The following is a 14,770-nucleotide window of genomic DNA, read 5'->3' as shown; positions in this document are numbered from 1 at the left end:
TTCTTCAACTAAACTGACTCCCCAGACTGTGTGTTATCAAAGGAGACTTGCCCACATGGAATCATGTCTTTTATAACATTTAGGCTTCCTGAGGAATATCCTCCTATAGACAGCTCGCTATCTGGTGACTACAATAAGAGCCTTCTCCTGGTGTGGCGCTGTAGGATAAGCACTGGACTGCTAACCACAAACTTTGGCAGTTCAAACCACCGGTTGCTCCTCGTAAACTCTATACAGAGTCTCTAGGAGTCAGAACCTACTCAATGGCACTTAACAACAACAATTCTAGGTTAAAGAAGAGGGTCTGTGAGCTCTCATTGGGCCCCGATTCGCTTGCCAACGGAAGCCTCAGATGAGCAATTTGGAGCCTAAGGTGAGTGAAATGAGTGAGGATAGGAAGAAATTGCAACCCATTCTTCATTACTCAGGCGGCAATGGAAGAGAAAGGTCAATCATGGATCCTACCCTGGATCAAATTGAGCTCCAAAAGAAAGATGGGATTTCGCAGAGAAATATCAGAGGCACGTTTATCACCCTCTCCTAAATTCCCACTAGAGGCTTTTCTCAGGAGAGCTCTGTCACAGATTCATATACTCAATGTTGATGATGTCATATGTGCCGTTGAGTTGGCTCCGACTCATAGTGACCCTGCATAGAGTTTCCAAGGCTGTCAATTTTTATGGGGGCAGAAAACCTTCTCTTTCTCTTGGCATATACTCAATGTTGTGTTGTTGTTGTTAAGTGCCATATAGGTTTCCTGAGTTTGAACTGCCAACGTTGCAGTGTTTATCCTACAACGCCATACCAGGACTCCATACTCAATGTGCTCATACTGTGGAGTCCTGGTGTGGTGCTGTGGGTTAATGCACTAGACTGCAAAGTCAGTTTGAATTGCAGGTTTGGTGGTTCAAGCTCATCAGTCACTCCTTGGAAACCCTCTACAGGGTCGCTATGGGTCGGAACCGACTTGACGGCACTTAACAACAACAACAATCCAACGATACAGGGGAGACGCTGTGCATATCCCCTGTGTACAGTGCTTGCCACTCACCCTCAATGACATAGATCTTCTTTTGCAGCTCATTGAATAGATTTTTAAGCTTCTCAAATGTGTCCAGAATCTTTACAAACTCCTCCACAGGATTTGAGGCAAATTTATGGAGTGATTCCTGATTTTCCTTTGTCTTAAAATGCTTCCCAATCTGTAAAAGAGTGAAGAAGTGGCATCCCCAGAACCACAGACCTGTTTTCTGTTATTTTCATAACTCCTGGTGCTCAGGTAGGAAGGGGGATGGAATTAAGGAAGAGAGGAAGAGATAAGACATAAGAAGAAGCCAGGAAGACGTCTAAGGGCCCATACCCCAATGATGTAGCGGATGACATCTTTGGCCATGTCAATGTTGCCATGGTCAGTGGCTTCCCCATCTGTGATGATGATGAGCACTTTAGTGGCATCTGGCCGGGCCCCCAGGTCTTGCCGGAACACCTCTGTCCTGTGTCCAGGGAGAAGGAATGTGAGAGACTCATCCCAAATCTGGGCCTAAGGTCTTCCTCCTTTCTTCCCCTTCTGGTCCTCCACCCTACAGCTGGAATTCTGCATCTGGTCATTGCCTTCTTACGCACTTTGCAAAAGACCTTCTCACATTTCCAGGCAGATCCTCCAAACCTTCACCTCATCTTGACTGCCACACATCTCCTTTGAGATTATTGCTGGTTTCTGTGTCTGCTTTCCCCCTAAACCCTGAATTCCTGCAGTGAAGGACCGTCTAGGTTTGATTTGCTGCTATAGCTTTTATTCCTGGCTCAGAGTTCATACATGTGAAATAAAGGGAAGGAAGACTGAAGTTAGGACTTGGTTCTTCTAACCAACCGCCCAATAGGCAGATGTCTTTCACTACTCCCTGTGGGTTCAGTAACTCACTAGACTGACACACAGAACTCTCAGAAGGGGTGTACTCACTATAAGCTTTAAAATATAACCACAAAAGGATATGAAATGGTTGCTCAAGCACAGGACTGTGCAGGGAGATGTTTAGTAAAGACCTAGTTCTGGAGTGCGGTGGTCCCATACAATGAGCGCTGGACTGTGAACCGCAAGGTCCACAATTCTTGCCTGCCAGCCGCTTGGTGGGAGAAAGATGGTGCTTTCTGCACCTGCAAAGATTTATAGCCTCAGAAATCCTATATAGGGTCGCTATGAGTCAGAACTGACTGGATGGCACTTAACAACAACAACATAGCAACAACAACAATTCTTGGTTGTTGTTCAAGATTGAAGGAGATAGAAATGTGCATGGCCTGATGTCAGAGATGGAAATCTGGAAAAGCAGGGATGTGAATTATCTTCACATTTTGGGGGTCAGCCTTGGGCTAATTATTATTGATGCAGAGTTATAAACACAAAGAAAAATCTGCAACAGAGACCATATCTTGGCTAACAAAGCCTAAAATACTCACTGTCTGGATCTTCACAGAAAAATGGTCAACCCCTGTTCTAGAATACTGCCTATCACACTAATATGTGTGTTGTTGTTGTTGTTGTTATGTGCCATGGAGTTGGTTCTGACTCATAATGACCCTGGACAGGGTTTCCGAGGCTGTAAGTCTTTACGGGAGCAGAAAGTTTCATCTTTCTCCTGCGGAGCAGCTGGTAGTTTCGAACTGCTGACCTTGCGGTTCACAGCCTGATTCGTAACCACTATGCTACTCAAGAAATATTTGTTAAGGGCTTGCTTCGGCAGCACATATACTAATTGGAATGATAAAGAGAAGATCAGCATAGCCCCCTCCTCAAGGATGACACAAAAATTCAAGAAGCGTTCCTTTTTTTAAAAGAACTATTTGTTAAATAAACATCCATGACTGTCTCTTTTTGCTTCCACAATTGACACCTTTTAGGATGGCTTTCCCTTCTATGGTGTCTCTTTTCTCCAAGAACAGCTCCTGTCCACAAAGGTTGTTACTGTTGTTAAGTACCGACTTACAGTGGCACTGTATGGGGTTTCTGAGGCTTTACAAATCTTTCTGAGAGTACAAAGCCTTCTCTTTCTCCTGCAGAGCAGATAGTGAGTTTGAACCATGGACTTTGTGGCTCACAGTCTTGTGTTGATCATATGGAGCCACCATACTGGTTGGACCCATGGATATCTGACTTAGGATCAGCCAATCTGATTTTCCATCTTCAGGCTGAAATTCAGGTTGTTCTTCTGAACTAAGGAACTGAAGCAGCCTTCTTATGAATGGACACATTTGACCCTTTACATACCGGATCTGTCTACAAAAAGTGAAGAATGAAGTGGACATGGCTGACCAAGGGAGCCCCAAAAGAAAACAACTGGAAACGAGCATGGAGAGTCTTAAGAAGGTGTATCACATGCACGTTTAACTTATGCAAATTCAACCACACATGCTTTGCAAAGAAATGAAGATGAGAAAAATAAAAGAAATAGTACACAAGAGCCTACTTCTATCTCAGTGTCTGCCCAGAGTGAGGATGAGACAGAAGACACCATTCTCCTCTTCCCCAAACCAGTTCTGTGTTTTCGTGGCAGCTCTACCATTTAAACAGGGGTTCATCTTTTTGTGTTTGCTTTAATACAGTATGGCCCTTCAACACAACTGAACTGCTTTCATCCAAGCCTCAATTTTAACCCAGAAGTCTGGTCCAACTCTGGGGGAAAACATTTTCTTCATTGAATTTAGGAGATTAGGGTATGCCAGCTTCCAACATGGGACTTGAATATACTGAATTTTATGAACAATTCAAAGAATCTTTCAAGTATAATTTTGACTATTTGAGGTTTTTGTTCATTTACTGTCTTCAGACACTGACTCCCACTGTGGCTGCCTGGAGTCCTGGTGTGGCACTGTGGGTTAATGCGCCAGACTGCAAAGCCGTTTGAACTGCAAGGTCGGTGGTTCAAGCTCACCAGTGGCTCCTCGGAAACCCTATACAAGGTTGCTATGGGTCGGAATTGACTCGACGGCACTTAACAACAACAACAACTGTGGCTGCCTGTGTTCATGGTCACTATCCATATCCTTATTCTCGTCTCTCATGAGGACCTGGCAACACTTTGTGCTCCCAAGGTTCATGTGTTATCACTATACCCTCCCAACAATTTCCATTTTGGATTTAGTCAATGTAGAGTGGGTTTCTGCTACTTAGAATCAAAACCTTGATGAACATTCCTTCACTTGAATTTTCACAATAAACTATCCCTTACTGAGTCCTTAGAAGAGGTTAGAATGGATGGACTGTCTCCTGCCAAAAGGAACTCACATGACATATTTGATAGCACCAAAGGTGTTGGTCAACTGGCGCATATGGTTTACGTTGGCTAACAGGATGTCGGGGTCTTTTCGCTGAGCATAATCCAAGAAACTAAATTCCGTTTTGTAGGTTGTGGAAAACTGAACCGCAGCAAACTAGAAAAGAAAGGAAGAAACAATGTGGAATTACATATCTTTTTTCATTTAGCTCTTCAAATTTCTACATCCTGTATAACTTCTGGGAAACTCAACACTACATTCTTGCCTCATACCATTCTTTTAAAAATGAGGCAAAATATAAACAATCATAGAAATAACATTAAATAAACTCCTGCTTTGTTATGTTGTGCTGTTTAGTGAACTCTTTTCTGGGTTCACCTTCTCACCAATAGGAATTGTTCCCAGTAGTCATATTTTTTTCTGAGTGACCCTGCTAAATTGGATGCAGCTGGCTGAGCCAGGGATGGTCACTCAACAGAGGCAAAGTCAGTCAAAAATCTCTGAAATTTGGAATTTACAGAAAAAGGAGATGGTTGAGAAGAAGGTTAAAAAGACATGGAGCTTTTACAAGCCCATGTGACCCAAAGAAGCTAAGGGAGACAGCTTACAGAGGAGAAGAAGGAAACAAAAATACAGAAAGACGCACAAATGAGAATTAGAAAGTTCTAGCCGCTTTCTACTCTCTAGTTCTTGTCCCTTCCTGAGATTCAGTTAAAGACATACTCTTAGGTTTTGGAGACACCTCATATTAAAATTTCCATAAAGGTTTAAGCTAGTTCAGGTAGACATCCGTTGCTTGCAACCGAGAATTTTAATACATTTACCTGGTAGGAAGAGTTGCTGAGTTTCTTCATCACTTCCTTCATGAAGTCCACAATTTTCTGAAATTCATCTTGCTGCATGCTCATTGAACCATCAAACAGAAAGACCAGGTCTACATTGCCCTTTATACATTCTACAAAGGCCAGACATAAAGAGACTTGAAGTGTCACCAGTGTTTGGATTACCAATGCTGGAAGTACTCTTTACCCACTGGACCTGTTGGGGTCTTTCCCATCCATGGATCAGGGTGGCTTACCCTGATAACCAGGGCGTCCTTGCAGCACTGGGCTCTCCAAATTCTGGTGGAAGAGGTAACACTGGCCACTTAGATACATATTCTGGTCACATACCCGAGACAGCCCAGGGTCACAGGCCTGAAGGAAGCAAATGTAAAAGGGTTCTTCCTGATCTGTCCTTTGAATGTCATTAGCCAAGAACAAAACCCTTCAGTGTCATGATCCTTCTCCCTTACTCCTTACATCCAATGAAACTGCTGTCTAGTTTATTCCCACTCATCATGACCCTACAGAACAGAGGCAACTGCCTCTTTACACAGGCCAACTGCCTTATCTTTCTCCTGTGGACCAACTGGTGGGCTCAAACCGCCAACCTTTTGGTTAGCAACCCACCACTTAACTCACTGTGACACCAGGGCTCTTTCTTTACATTTCATTGGTTGACTTTGCCTCCACAATAACTTGATTAATACTGTAGGTCATTGGACACTGACTACCTATAGTGAATAAACTCTTAACTCCTTAAGTTGGCATTCAAAATTGCTTATACTTGGGCACTAGCCAACATCCAACCTCACCCATTCCTAATCTCACATTCTGCATTTATGCCCAATCATTCACCACTCTCAGAATACAAATGCTGTTTCTTACATTTCTAGCCATCTTTCCTGCCAGACCAGACTTTCTCACATGTCAGAGTTCATATTATGGTCATCTTTGTATCTCATTTCTCTTCTCCCATCAGATTCTATCACAGAGTCTTGCATATAACAATAGTTAGTACTAAGCTCCAATTATGTGAGAGATAGGAGATGGAAGGAATTAGTGAGAGGAGCTCTGGTAGCATAGTGGTTATGAATCGGGCTGTGAAACTTAAGGTCAGCAGTTCGAAACTACCAGCTGTTCCCCAGGAGAAAGGTGAGGCTTTTTGCTCCCATAAAGATTTACAGCCTCGGAAACCCTGTACAGGGTCACTATGAGTCAGAAGTGACTCCATGGCACATAACCACCACCGTCTTCTCTCACTAACAGCTGGGTCAGAGGGGTGCTACTGGTGAGAATTGGAAAGAGCAAGGAACTTGGGAATTTAATTCAAATCCTGGCTTTTTACAACCATGTGACCTTGGCAGTCTCTCAACCTCTTTGGTCCTATTTCTTCTTATGCAAAATGTATATATGGGTCCCTGTCTCACCCAACTGTTTTTTTTTTTTTTTGTTTTTTTGTTTTAATGTTTTATTGTGAATTATGTGATAATTTATATGGGAGAACATAAGTTTTACATTCATCCTATTGTATATCATTTCATTGCTATGGTTACAATCCCCTCCATGCATCATCAACCAACCAAAGGGTAGACAAGCCTACCCCCGGTCGTCAGCACACAGACCCTCTCCCTCTCTGTGTCTAAAGTCCCCAGCTGCTCCATCTCTCCACGTCATCGTCTCTGCCTCCATCTCAGGCATCACTGCTTCTCTAAATAGGGTCCCGCTCTCTGCTCTTCTCCCTTGATCCTACCAGGGACCTCCGCTCCTAGACTGCAAAGTTAATCACTCCCCTCCTTGCTATAAAACATCTACCTTTACATTCCCAACCTTCACAATCAATCCTGATAACAGTTATTCATTATTGTATCATAAGAGACCTATCCGCATTTCATTTCATCAGCCCCGCCTAGACAGATTGGATACTACTCAGTGGAGATTCTACCTTCCTCCACACCCTCTGGCTCTAGGTTCCCTCTTGAAAGCTTGTAAGCCAGTCACTTCTTGCCTTTGTAGCCGCCCCCCCACCCCCCCATTTTGGGTAGCCAATGTCCAAGTTGCCTATCCCTGTCTACTCTGTGTGTGGAGGGGGTGGGAATGATCCTTGCTATAAAGATTTGTGCCCTCTTTTGACCTACTGCATCCATAGGCGTAAGTCAAGTTCATCAAATTGTATCAGATTACTCTTTTTTTCTTCTAGTTGAGCTCTGATCATCCAGTCATTGAATCCAGGTTAAGTGGGTGTTATCTGCAAGTGTAGGTGTTCTTGTGCATATGCCCTCTCTTCTTATCAGCTAGATGCTTCACTCTCCACTCTAGTCCTCTGTGGTTATGTCACTGACTCTGGGCCCAAGAGTCCCCAGGTCTTGCCACACTGCTGGCCAACCAGGTCTCCACCCGTCACCCAACTGTTTTGAGGGATGTGCAAAATAAGGCAGTGTTTCCCATACTTTAAGCATTTGTGCACCACCTCACAATTTCTGCCTGCTTGGGCAAATCACCCATACTATTATTCACTTAAATTTTCCTTTAAATATAGTTTTCTCTTTCTTACTTTAGTCTCATCCTAAGCAATACAATTCAAGAAATCACAAGTTTTATGTACGTGCATACTTTTCCCAATGATTCATTAAATAAATATATAGCTATTAAACAGGAGAAAGATGAGGCTGTCTAACCCTGTAAAGATTTGCAGTCTGGGAACCCTAAGGAACAGCTCTGCTTTGTCCTATAAGAATCGATTCTGTGGCAGTGTGTTTGGCTCTAACTATTAAAACTTTACAAGTTTGTATAATTAACCTTTACTTAAAGACATAAAAAGCTTTTTTAAAATGTGTAACTTTGACCCAAAGCACAATGAAATGTTAAAAACAAAAAAAGTTTGTGTACCACCAAAAATAATTATATATCAATCAATAGTCACATACATTTTATATTTGGGCATGGAAAAGGTAAAGTAACTAAGGTCTTGAAAATAGCTGGCTCTTAGTTGGTTCTTTAAAAACACTGATAAATCAGGAATCTCTCTGATGCCTTTAACCCCCTGTGGAAACTTTTCTCCATTTCCTTCTTTTCAGTGTCAATTTCCTAGCCTTCATAGGGTTTGCTCTCACCCTACACAAAATCTTACCAAAAGGTTTCCACTTGTGAGGTCAGTTGTCAAGGTCATTCCCAAGTATTTGGAAGTATAGTTGAAACCTGTAGGCATCAGAAAGTTGGTCTGGAAGAACTTAGGCAATCCAGGTGTGTAGGGGCAAGTTTTGATTTCCCTGAGACACCACCCTCCCAGTTTCCTCACAGGTTACTTACCACTCAGGCTGACTGGTAGGCAGTGCCCAGTGTCTGACTGGCACTGATAAAGGTTCCCCATGCTGCTCCCCTCACCTGGAGCTCCTACGACAACCCTGGTGAGAAATGTCACCTGTGAGATGGAGTGCTCAAATCTTTACCTACCTGTGGCGGTGTGCCATGGAGTCAGTTCTGACTCATAGTGACCCTATGTAGGGTTTCTGAGGCTGTAAATCTTTATGGGAGCAGAAAGCCTCATCTTTCTCCCACGGAACAGCTGGTAGTTTTCAAATGCTGACCTGCCTGACTCGTAACCACTACGCTACCAGAGCTCCTTTTACTCCTGCTTATTGATGGGGTTCCGATCCCCACCAGTTAACTCAAAGCAATATGTTGTTGTTGGTAAGTGCCATCAGGTTGATTTTGACACACAGCGACTGAATATAGAGTTTCCAAGGAGTGGTTGGTGACTTTGAACCACATACCTTGTGGTTCAAACCAACCTTGAGGTCCTGAGCTTATCCTAAGGGCCAAACCAGGACTCCATATTGCTAAATGCTTTCAAGTTGGTTTCAACTCAAAGCAAACCTGTATAGAGTTTCCAAGGAGCAGATGGTGGGTTTGAACCACCTACCTTGCAGTTCAAACCCACCTTGCAGTGCAGTGCTTATCCTACAGCACCACATCAGAACTTCAGGAAGTGTTTTAGGGATCCTAATATGTTTCCCCTTCTATTAGGCACTTGTGTGGCACTTTAACAATGTGATTATCATACCTAGCGTACTTGATAGCCTTATTTGTCCCTGTGTTTCCAGAGAAATCCCACTTAGGAAATCAAGAAAGGCAGGCCCTCACAACTTGCTCTGGTTCATCTACTGGCCAACTTAAGGAGTCGGCCAAGATGACATGGCTACCCTCTGGGAAAGCACTAGGGCTGACATCAGGGGCACCTTACCGGTGTGGGGCTGAAAAGACTTGGGGTGGGGTAGGGGATGTGTACAGCTCACCCGTTTCCAACCTGCAGGACGCGGTACCCAAAATGCCTCCCAGCATCTTGGAAGGAGAAGTTCTGTACATGAAGCACATCCAGGTTGTAGCTTGAGGTCGGAGCTGAGGAAACGAGGGGGTATCAGCCACTTCAGCCAGGGACCCCCGTGTACGCCCTGAGAACTGTGGCCTCTGAACTATGGGCCTATCAGAATAGGACTCCAACAGACTTATAAACTGGCTGCTTCCTCCCCCAGCCACCCACGTCTAGGTGAGGCAGAGCTTGAATCTGCCTTCCTGGACTTCCTTTTGAGGGCCTTGACTCGGGAAAATATGGAAGCAGTGACTCCTTCCTACCCAAAGTTCTGGCAGCACCAAGGTCTGGGAAGAACACAGCAACTTTCTGCTTGACCTCTCAGCAAAGAAGGAAGTATAAGAAGGCCCATGAGAAAGGAAGAGACGGAAGGCCCACTCCTCCCTGTGGCATAGTCACAGACAGGGACAAGATGGGGATTCCCCAAAGCAGGGCACACTTCCCATACACTTGTCACGGGGTCCATGTTCCTGAGAGCTCAGATAATTAGTCTCAGACTTTCTCCAGCATACTTGAGAATTTAACATGTACTGGTCCCTGTGAGGCTACCTCCTCATTCAGCTAAGGCTTTCCCACTTCCCACCCTCACCATGGACCAGGCTTCCCTTTGCCATTAGATTTCAGATCCTCCGCCCCAAGCTCCACCTCACAACCTAAAGAACATGTGCAGACCCAAACTGTCCCTTCTGTCGTGCCCTCCTTCCAGGCATCAGACTTATTCCACAGAATTTGAGGGGGTCAGAGATACTGGTCTTTTCTTTGTTTAGATACAGATACTCAAGTCCAGAAAGGGGAAAAGTCTTGCCTAAGATCAAATGGAAAGATAGTGCCATGGGTAGAACCAGAGCCCAGCATCCTCCTCCAAACTACATATCCGTTAACGATCTGTCTTTTCAAAGGACCCCTCATCCCTCCTCTCTAACCACCACCATCTTTGTTTCCTTTCTTTGTGTTTCTCCCATACCTTGCCTCTGAATGTCTTTCTCTTTCTTTTTCTCTGTCTCCCTCCAGGATTTATGACCCCAACATTACCTATGGCCAGTCCACCCTTAGAGAAGCTCCTCATTTATCCAATTTCACAAAGCCTTGCAGTTTCTCTGATCACAGGTACACGTCCTTCCCCTTCCCTTCATCTGTTCCCCCTTCCCTTCTCCTTAGCTTACCGAAGAGAAAGGGTCCAGACAATAGCAGCTTCATTAAGATGATGTAAGAATTCTTCATCTCTCTAGCCTCTGGGACAACCAAACGATTCAGGTTCCAGTCTCAGAGAGCCCTTGGGATATGTTGGCAACCTAGACAGAGTGAAAGAAGGAAATGATAATGCTCTGGGGCCTCTCACAGCAAGGCTTTCTCATAGAGGCAAGAGGCTGGTGACATTGGGAGTAATGTGTGACACTAGGGGTTGTGAAACCACAGGGTTTGGAGGGGAAGTAAAAGCAGGTTCGAGATGTTTCCTGTGCCTACTTTTGCATGTTCACATCATCTAAGAGCAGGAAGCCCAGTAATCTGAGGACTGCCTCTCTTGCCCCAGAGCAATGGCATTGCAGTCTCTAACCAACACATGAACTTAAGGCGGTTTAAAGTTCAGTAGAAAACTGTTTGTGTAAGTTGCAGTCAGCCATAATAGAATGATGTATCCATAAAACGAATGAGGAAGAGGGGGAAAAACTTGGCAGAATCAAGAATGAAGTAGCTCTCCACTGAGAGATGTCCACGAAACACTTTTAAAAAGAAAAAAAGATCAAGTTGCAGAGCAGTGTATTTTGTAATTCATCTTGGTTCTAAAAACAAAAAGTGAAACACACAGATTGGGAGAAAATATGTGAAGATTATATTTCTGAAAAGGGACTTTCATCCAGAATATAGAAAGGACTTTTATAATTCAATAATAAAAAGATAAATCACTCAATTTTTAAAAAATGAGCATGGACTTGAATAAACAATGTATTGTGTTCCAAGGTGCCATCAAGTCCGTTCCCACTCATAGAGACCTCCTTGTTGATATTGTTGTTAAGTGCTGTTGAGTGAGTTCCAATTCATAGAGACGCTGTATAGGATTTCTGAGGAGCAGCTGGTGGGTTTGAACTGCTGATCTTATGGTTCACAGTCCAGTGCTGATCCTATAGTGCCACACTAGGAGTCCAGAGACCTCATGTACAACAGAAGAAAACACGGTCCAATCCTGTACCATTCTCACAATTGTTGCCATGTTTGAGCCCATTGTTGCCACCCCTGTATCAATCCATCTCATTGAGGGTCTTCCTCTTTTTTTCTGACCCTCCACCAAGCATGATGTCCTTCTCTAGGGACTGATCTCTCTTGATAACATGTCCAAAGTCTGTGAGATGAAATCTTGCCATCCTTGCTTGTAAGGAGCATCTGGCTGTATTTCTTCCAAGACATATTTGTTTGTTCTTCTAGCAGCCCACGATATATTCAATATTCTTTGCCAACACCATAATTCAAGAACATCAATTCTTCTTTGGTATTCCTTATTCATTGTCCAGCTTTTACATGCATATGAGGCAATATTTAAAATAGTTTGCTGTCATTAAGTACCACTGAGTCATTTCCAACTCATAGTGACCCTGTATAAGGTTTCCAAGACTTTACATCTTCAAGGGAGCAGAAAACCTCATCTTTCTCCCACTGAGTGGCTGGTGGGCTCGAACTGTGGGCCTTGTGGTTCACAGTGCAGTCCTTATTGTTGGAATCCATACTCCTGATACATGCTATAGTATGGGTAAACCTCAAACACACTGATGTGAAAGAAAATAGACACAAAAGGCCACATATTGTACTTTTCCATTTAAATATGTCCTAGCGTAGTGGTTACGAATCGGGCTGCGAACCTTAAGGTCAGCGGTTCGAAACTACCAGCTGCACCGCTGGAGAAAGATGAGGCTTTCTACTCCCGTAAAGATTTACACCCTCGGAAACCCTATACAGGGTCACTATGGGTCGGAACCGACTCGATGGCACATAACAACAACAACAACAGTAGACAGAGCTGTATAGACAGAAAATAAATTAGTGGTTGCCATGGAGCAGGGGAAGAGAATGGGAGGGGGAAGTTAATTCTTCAAGTTAGAAAGGGCCAATGGCTAGAAGAGCTTGGCAATAGCTTGTGATGCAGATATAATCCTTCTAGGTATCATCTTTGTGACTCCCACCCATTGACTGGGTACACAAATAAGGTGCTTGTGGCCCACCTAGGGGATCGAATAACTTGCTGCGGGCTAATACGCTGGCCTGCAAGGTTGGTTTGAACCACAAGTTCGGCAGTTCAAGTTCACCAGTCACTCCTCTGAAACCCTGTACAGGGTCGCTATGAGTGGGAACTGACTCAATGGCACTTAACAACAACAATGCAAATAAGGAGCATGGAACCTTTGTGGGGTCTGCTGTTGTTGCTGATAAGTGTTGTTGAGTGGGTTCCAACTCATAGCAACCCTGCATAGGGTTTTGAAGGAGCATCTGGTGGGTCTGAACAGCCAGCCTTTTCGTTAACAGTCCAGAGCTTCTCCATAGATCCACACCAAGATTTCTTTGTGGGGATAGGGCATGCAAACAACGTGTATGAAACTCCAGTGAGGGGACTGGTCAATTTGGCCCCCCTAAGCTTAAAGGGACACATGGAGAGAGAGAGAGAGAGAGAGAGGAATTGTAACCCAGAAGGCAGTGAGAGACAGTGCAACAACAGTAACAAGAGAAAGTGGTGCAAAATGGCTATAGTAGGGCTTGCCAACCCAAGGAGTTAAGTGTTGAGTAGTAACACTTGCCGGAGTTTCTGGGCAGGGCCCTACAGCTGAAGGTGAGAGCTGTTCTGGATCACGAACTATATGCTGAGCTCTTTCTGATACTTTGGGGTCATTTCTAATCCTGAGATGTATTCTGTTAATTCCCTAAGAAGCCACTTAACTGTAAATATGTTTCGTGCGTTCCATGAGACATTGCAACCCACTGATCAGAAGGAAAATACTGAAGAGAGGAGAAGTTGATGTTAGTAATGATGAAGTGGTACAGTAATTTGGAAAAATTAGACATTTGGGTTATCTTTAACATTTGCCTCATAGGAACCAGCTTAGTGTGGATCCTTATCAAATGAAGTATTCATTTACACTGCTAGTGGATATAGGGTTTCTTTTGGGGACAATGAACATGTTCTGGAATTAGATAGTGGAGACGGTTGCACAATATTGTGAATATATTAAAAACCACAAAATTCACTTTTAGTGAATTTTATGGTACGAGGGTCATATCTCAATAAAAAGTAATTTAAAACAAAAATAAAATGGTGTGTGTCTAAAAAACATCTAAAAAGATACACAAGCAAACTCTAAACAGTGGTTACCTCTGCATAATGAGGTTTATACATTGATGTGTCATCTGAACTTTTTTTGTTTGTTTCTGTTTTAGTTTTTGCAAGGAAGATATATGATTTGGGTAATTAAACAAACAGAAATACTTAAAATGCAACAAAATAGAAGAAGTGCATTTGTTTATGGGAAAGTGGACTGGACATGCTAGTTCTCTCTGTGTTAGAAAATCCTGCCCAACCTGCAAAACCACTTCCAGTCTGCCCCGGGAAGGCTTTGCTGCACATTATCTATGATCAGTACTGCCAGGCTGCTACAACATGACAAGCTGGCACATAGCAATTAGATGGTATCAGCTAGTCAAATTCAGTTAGATAACACACATTGATACATTAAATTCTTTGATTCTCTGTAGGATAGCTCCAGTTTACATCTAATCAAATATCTTTGCTCAGAAATTACAAAAAGAATATACATTTAAAAAATTCAAACATTTCAGAAACATGTAAGTAAAAGGATAAAGGCCCTCTTTTAAGATACTCCCCTTCCTAGTCCTAAATAACAATTAGGAGCCTTCTTAGTTATATTTGTTATTGTTTCTGTTAAGTGCCTTTGAGTCTGTTCCGACTCATAGTGACTCTGTACTGGGCTGTTGTAACAATGTCAGCCACTAAAACCCCCATACATAGGTGGTTTTAAAGAACAGAAATCAATTTTCTCACATTTCTGGTGGCTAAAAGTCCAAATCTGTGTCTCAATTGTTTCAGTTCCTTCTGTGGGTCTCTTTCCTAATTTCTTGTGCTCCCAGCAGTTCTGGAGATTTGTCTGTTCCCGTTAATTTTTGCCCACGAGTGTGTCTCTGGGCTATTCTGCTATTGTGAATTATATGATAGTTTACATGGAAGAACTTTAGTTTTACGTTCATTCCATCGTATGTTATCTCATTGCCATGGTTCCAATCCCCTCCATGCATCATCAACCACCCAAAG

The 14,770-nt window shown here is 43.3% G+C and overlaps 1 protein-coding gene across 1 annotated transcript in view; it reads right to left on the bottom strand.

The window, feature by feature from the left end:
* The window catches only part of ITGAL (integrin, alpha L (antigen CD11A (p180), lymphocyte function-associated antigen 1; alpha polypeptide)), a 44,969-nt gene extending 34,286 nt beyond the window's left edge, over positions 1-10,683 (bottom strand). The window contains exons 1-9 of the mRNA XM_006871975.1: positions 10,626-10,683; positions 9,389-9,491; positions 8,403-8,497; positions 8,224-8,291; positions 5,351-5,468; positions 5,097-5,227; positions 4,283-4,428; positions 1,361-1,493; positions 1,052-1,202 (exon numbers count right to left, since the gene is read on the bottom strand). Coding sequence (XP_006872037.1) covers positions 1,052-1,202; positions 1,361-1,493; positions 4,283-4,428; positions 5,097-5,227; positions 5,351-5,468; positions 8,224-8,291; positions 8,403-8,497; positions 9,389-9,491; positions 10,626-10,683 — 1,003 coding nt within the window. The remainder of the gene's footprint in view (positions 1-1,051; positions 1,203-1,360; positions 1,494-4,282; positions 4,429-5,096; positions 5,228-5,350; positions 5,469-8,223; positions 8,292-8,402; positions 8,498-9,388; positions 9,492-10,625) is intronic.
* Between the last annotated feature and the right edge of the window lie 4,087 nt (positions 10,684-14,770).

This window comes from Chrysochloris asiatica, unplaced genomic scaffold (assembly GCF_000296735.1).
Source record: "Chrysochloris asiatica unplaced genomic scaffold, ChrAsi1.0 scaffold00178, whole genome shotgun sequence".
Taxonomy (NCBI): domain Eukaryota; kingdom Metazoa; phylum Chordata; class Mammalia; order Afrosoricida; family Chrysochloridae; genus Chrysochloris; species Chrysochloris asiatica.
Note: the sequence above shows the minus strand (reverse complement) of the source record. Positions and strands in the feature narration are given on the sequence as shown.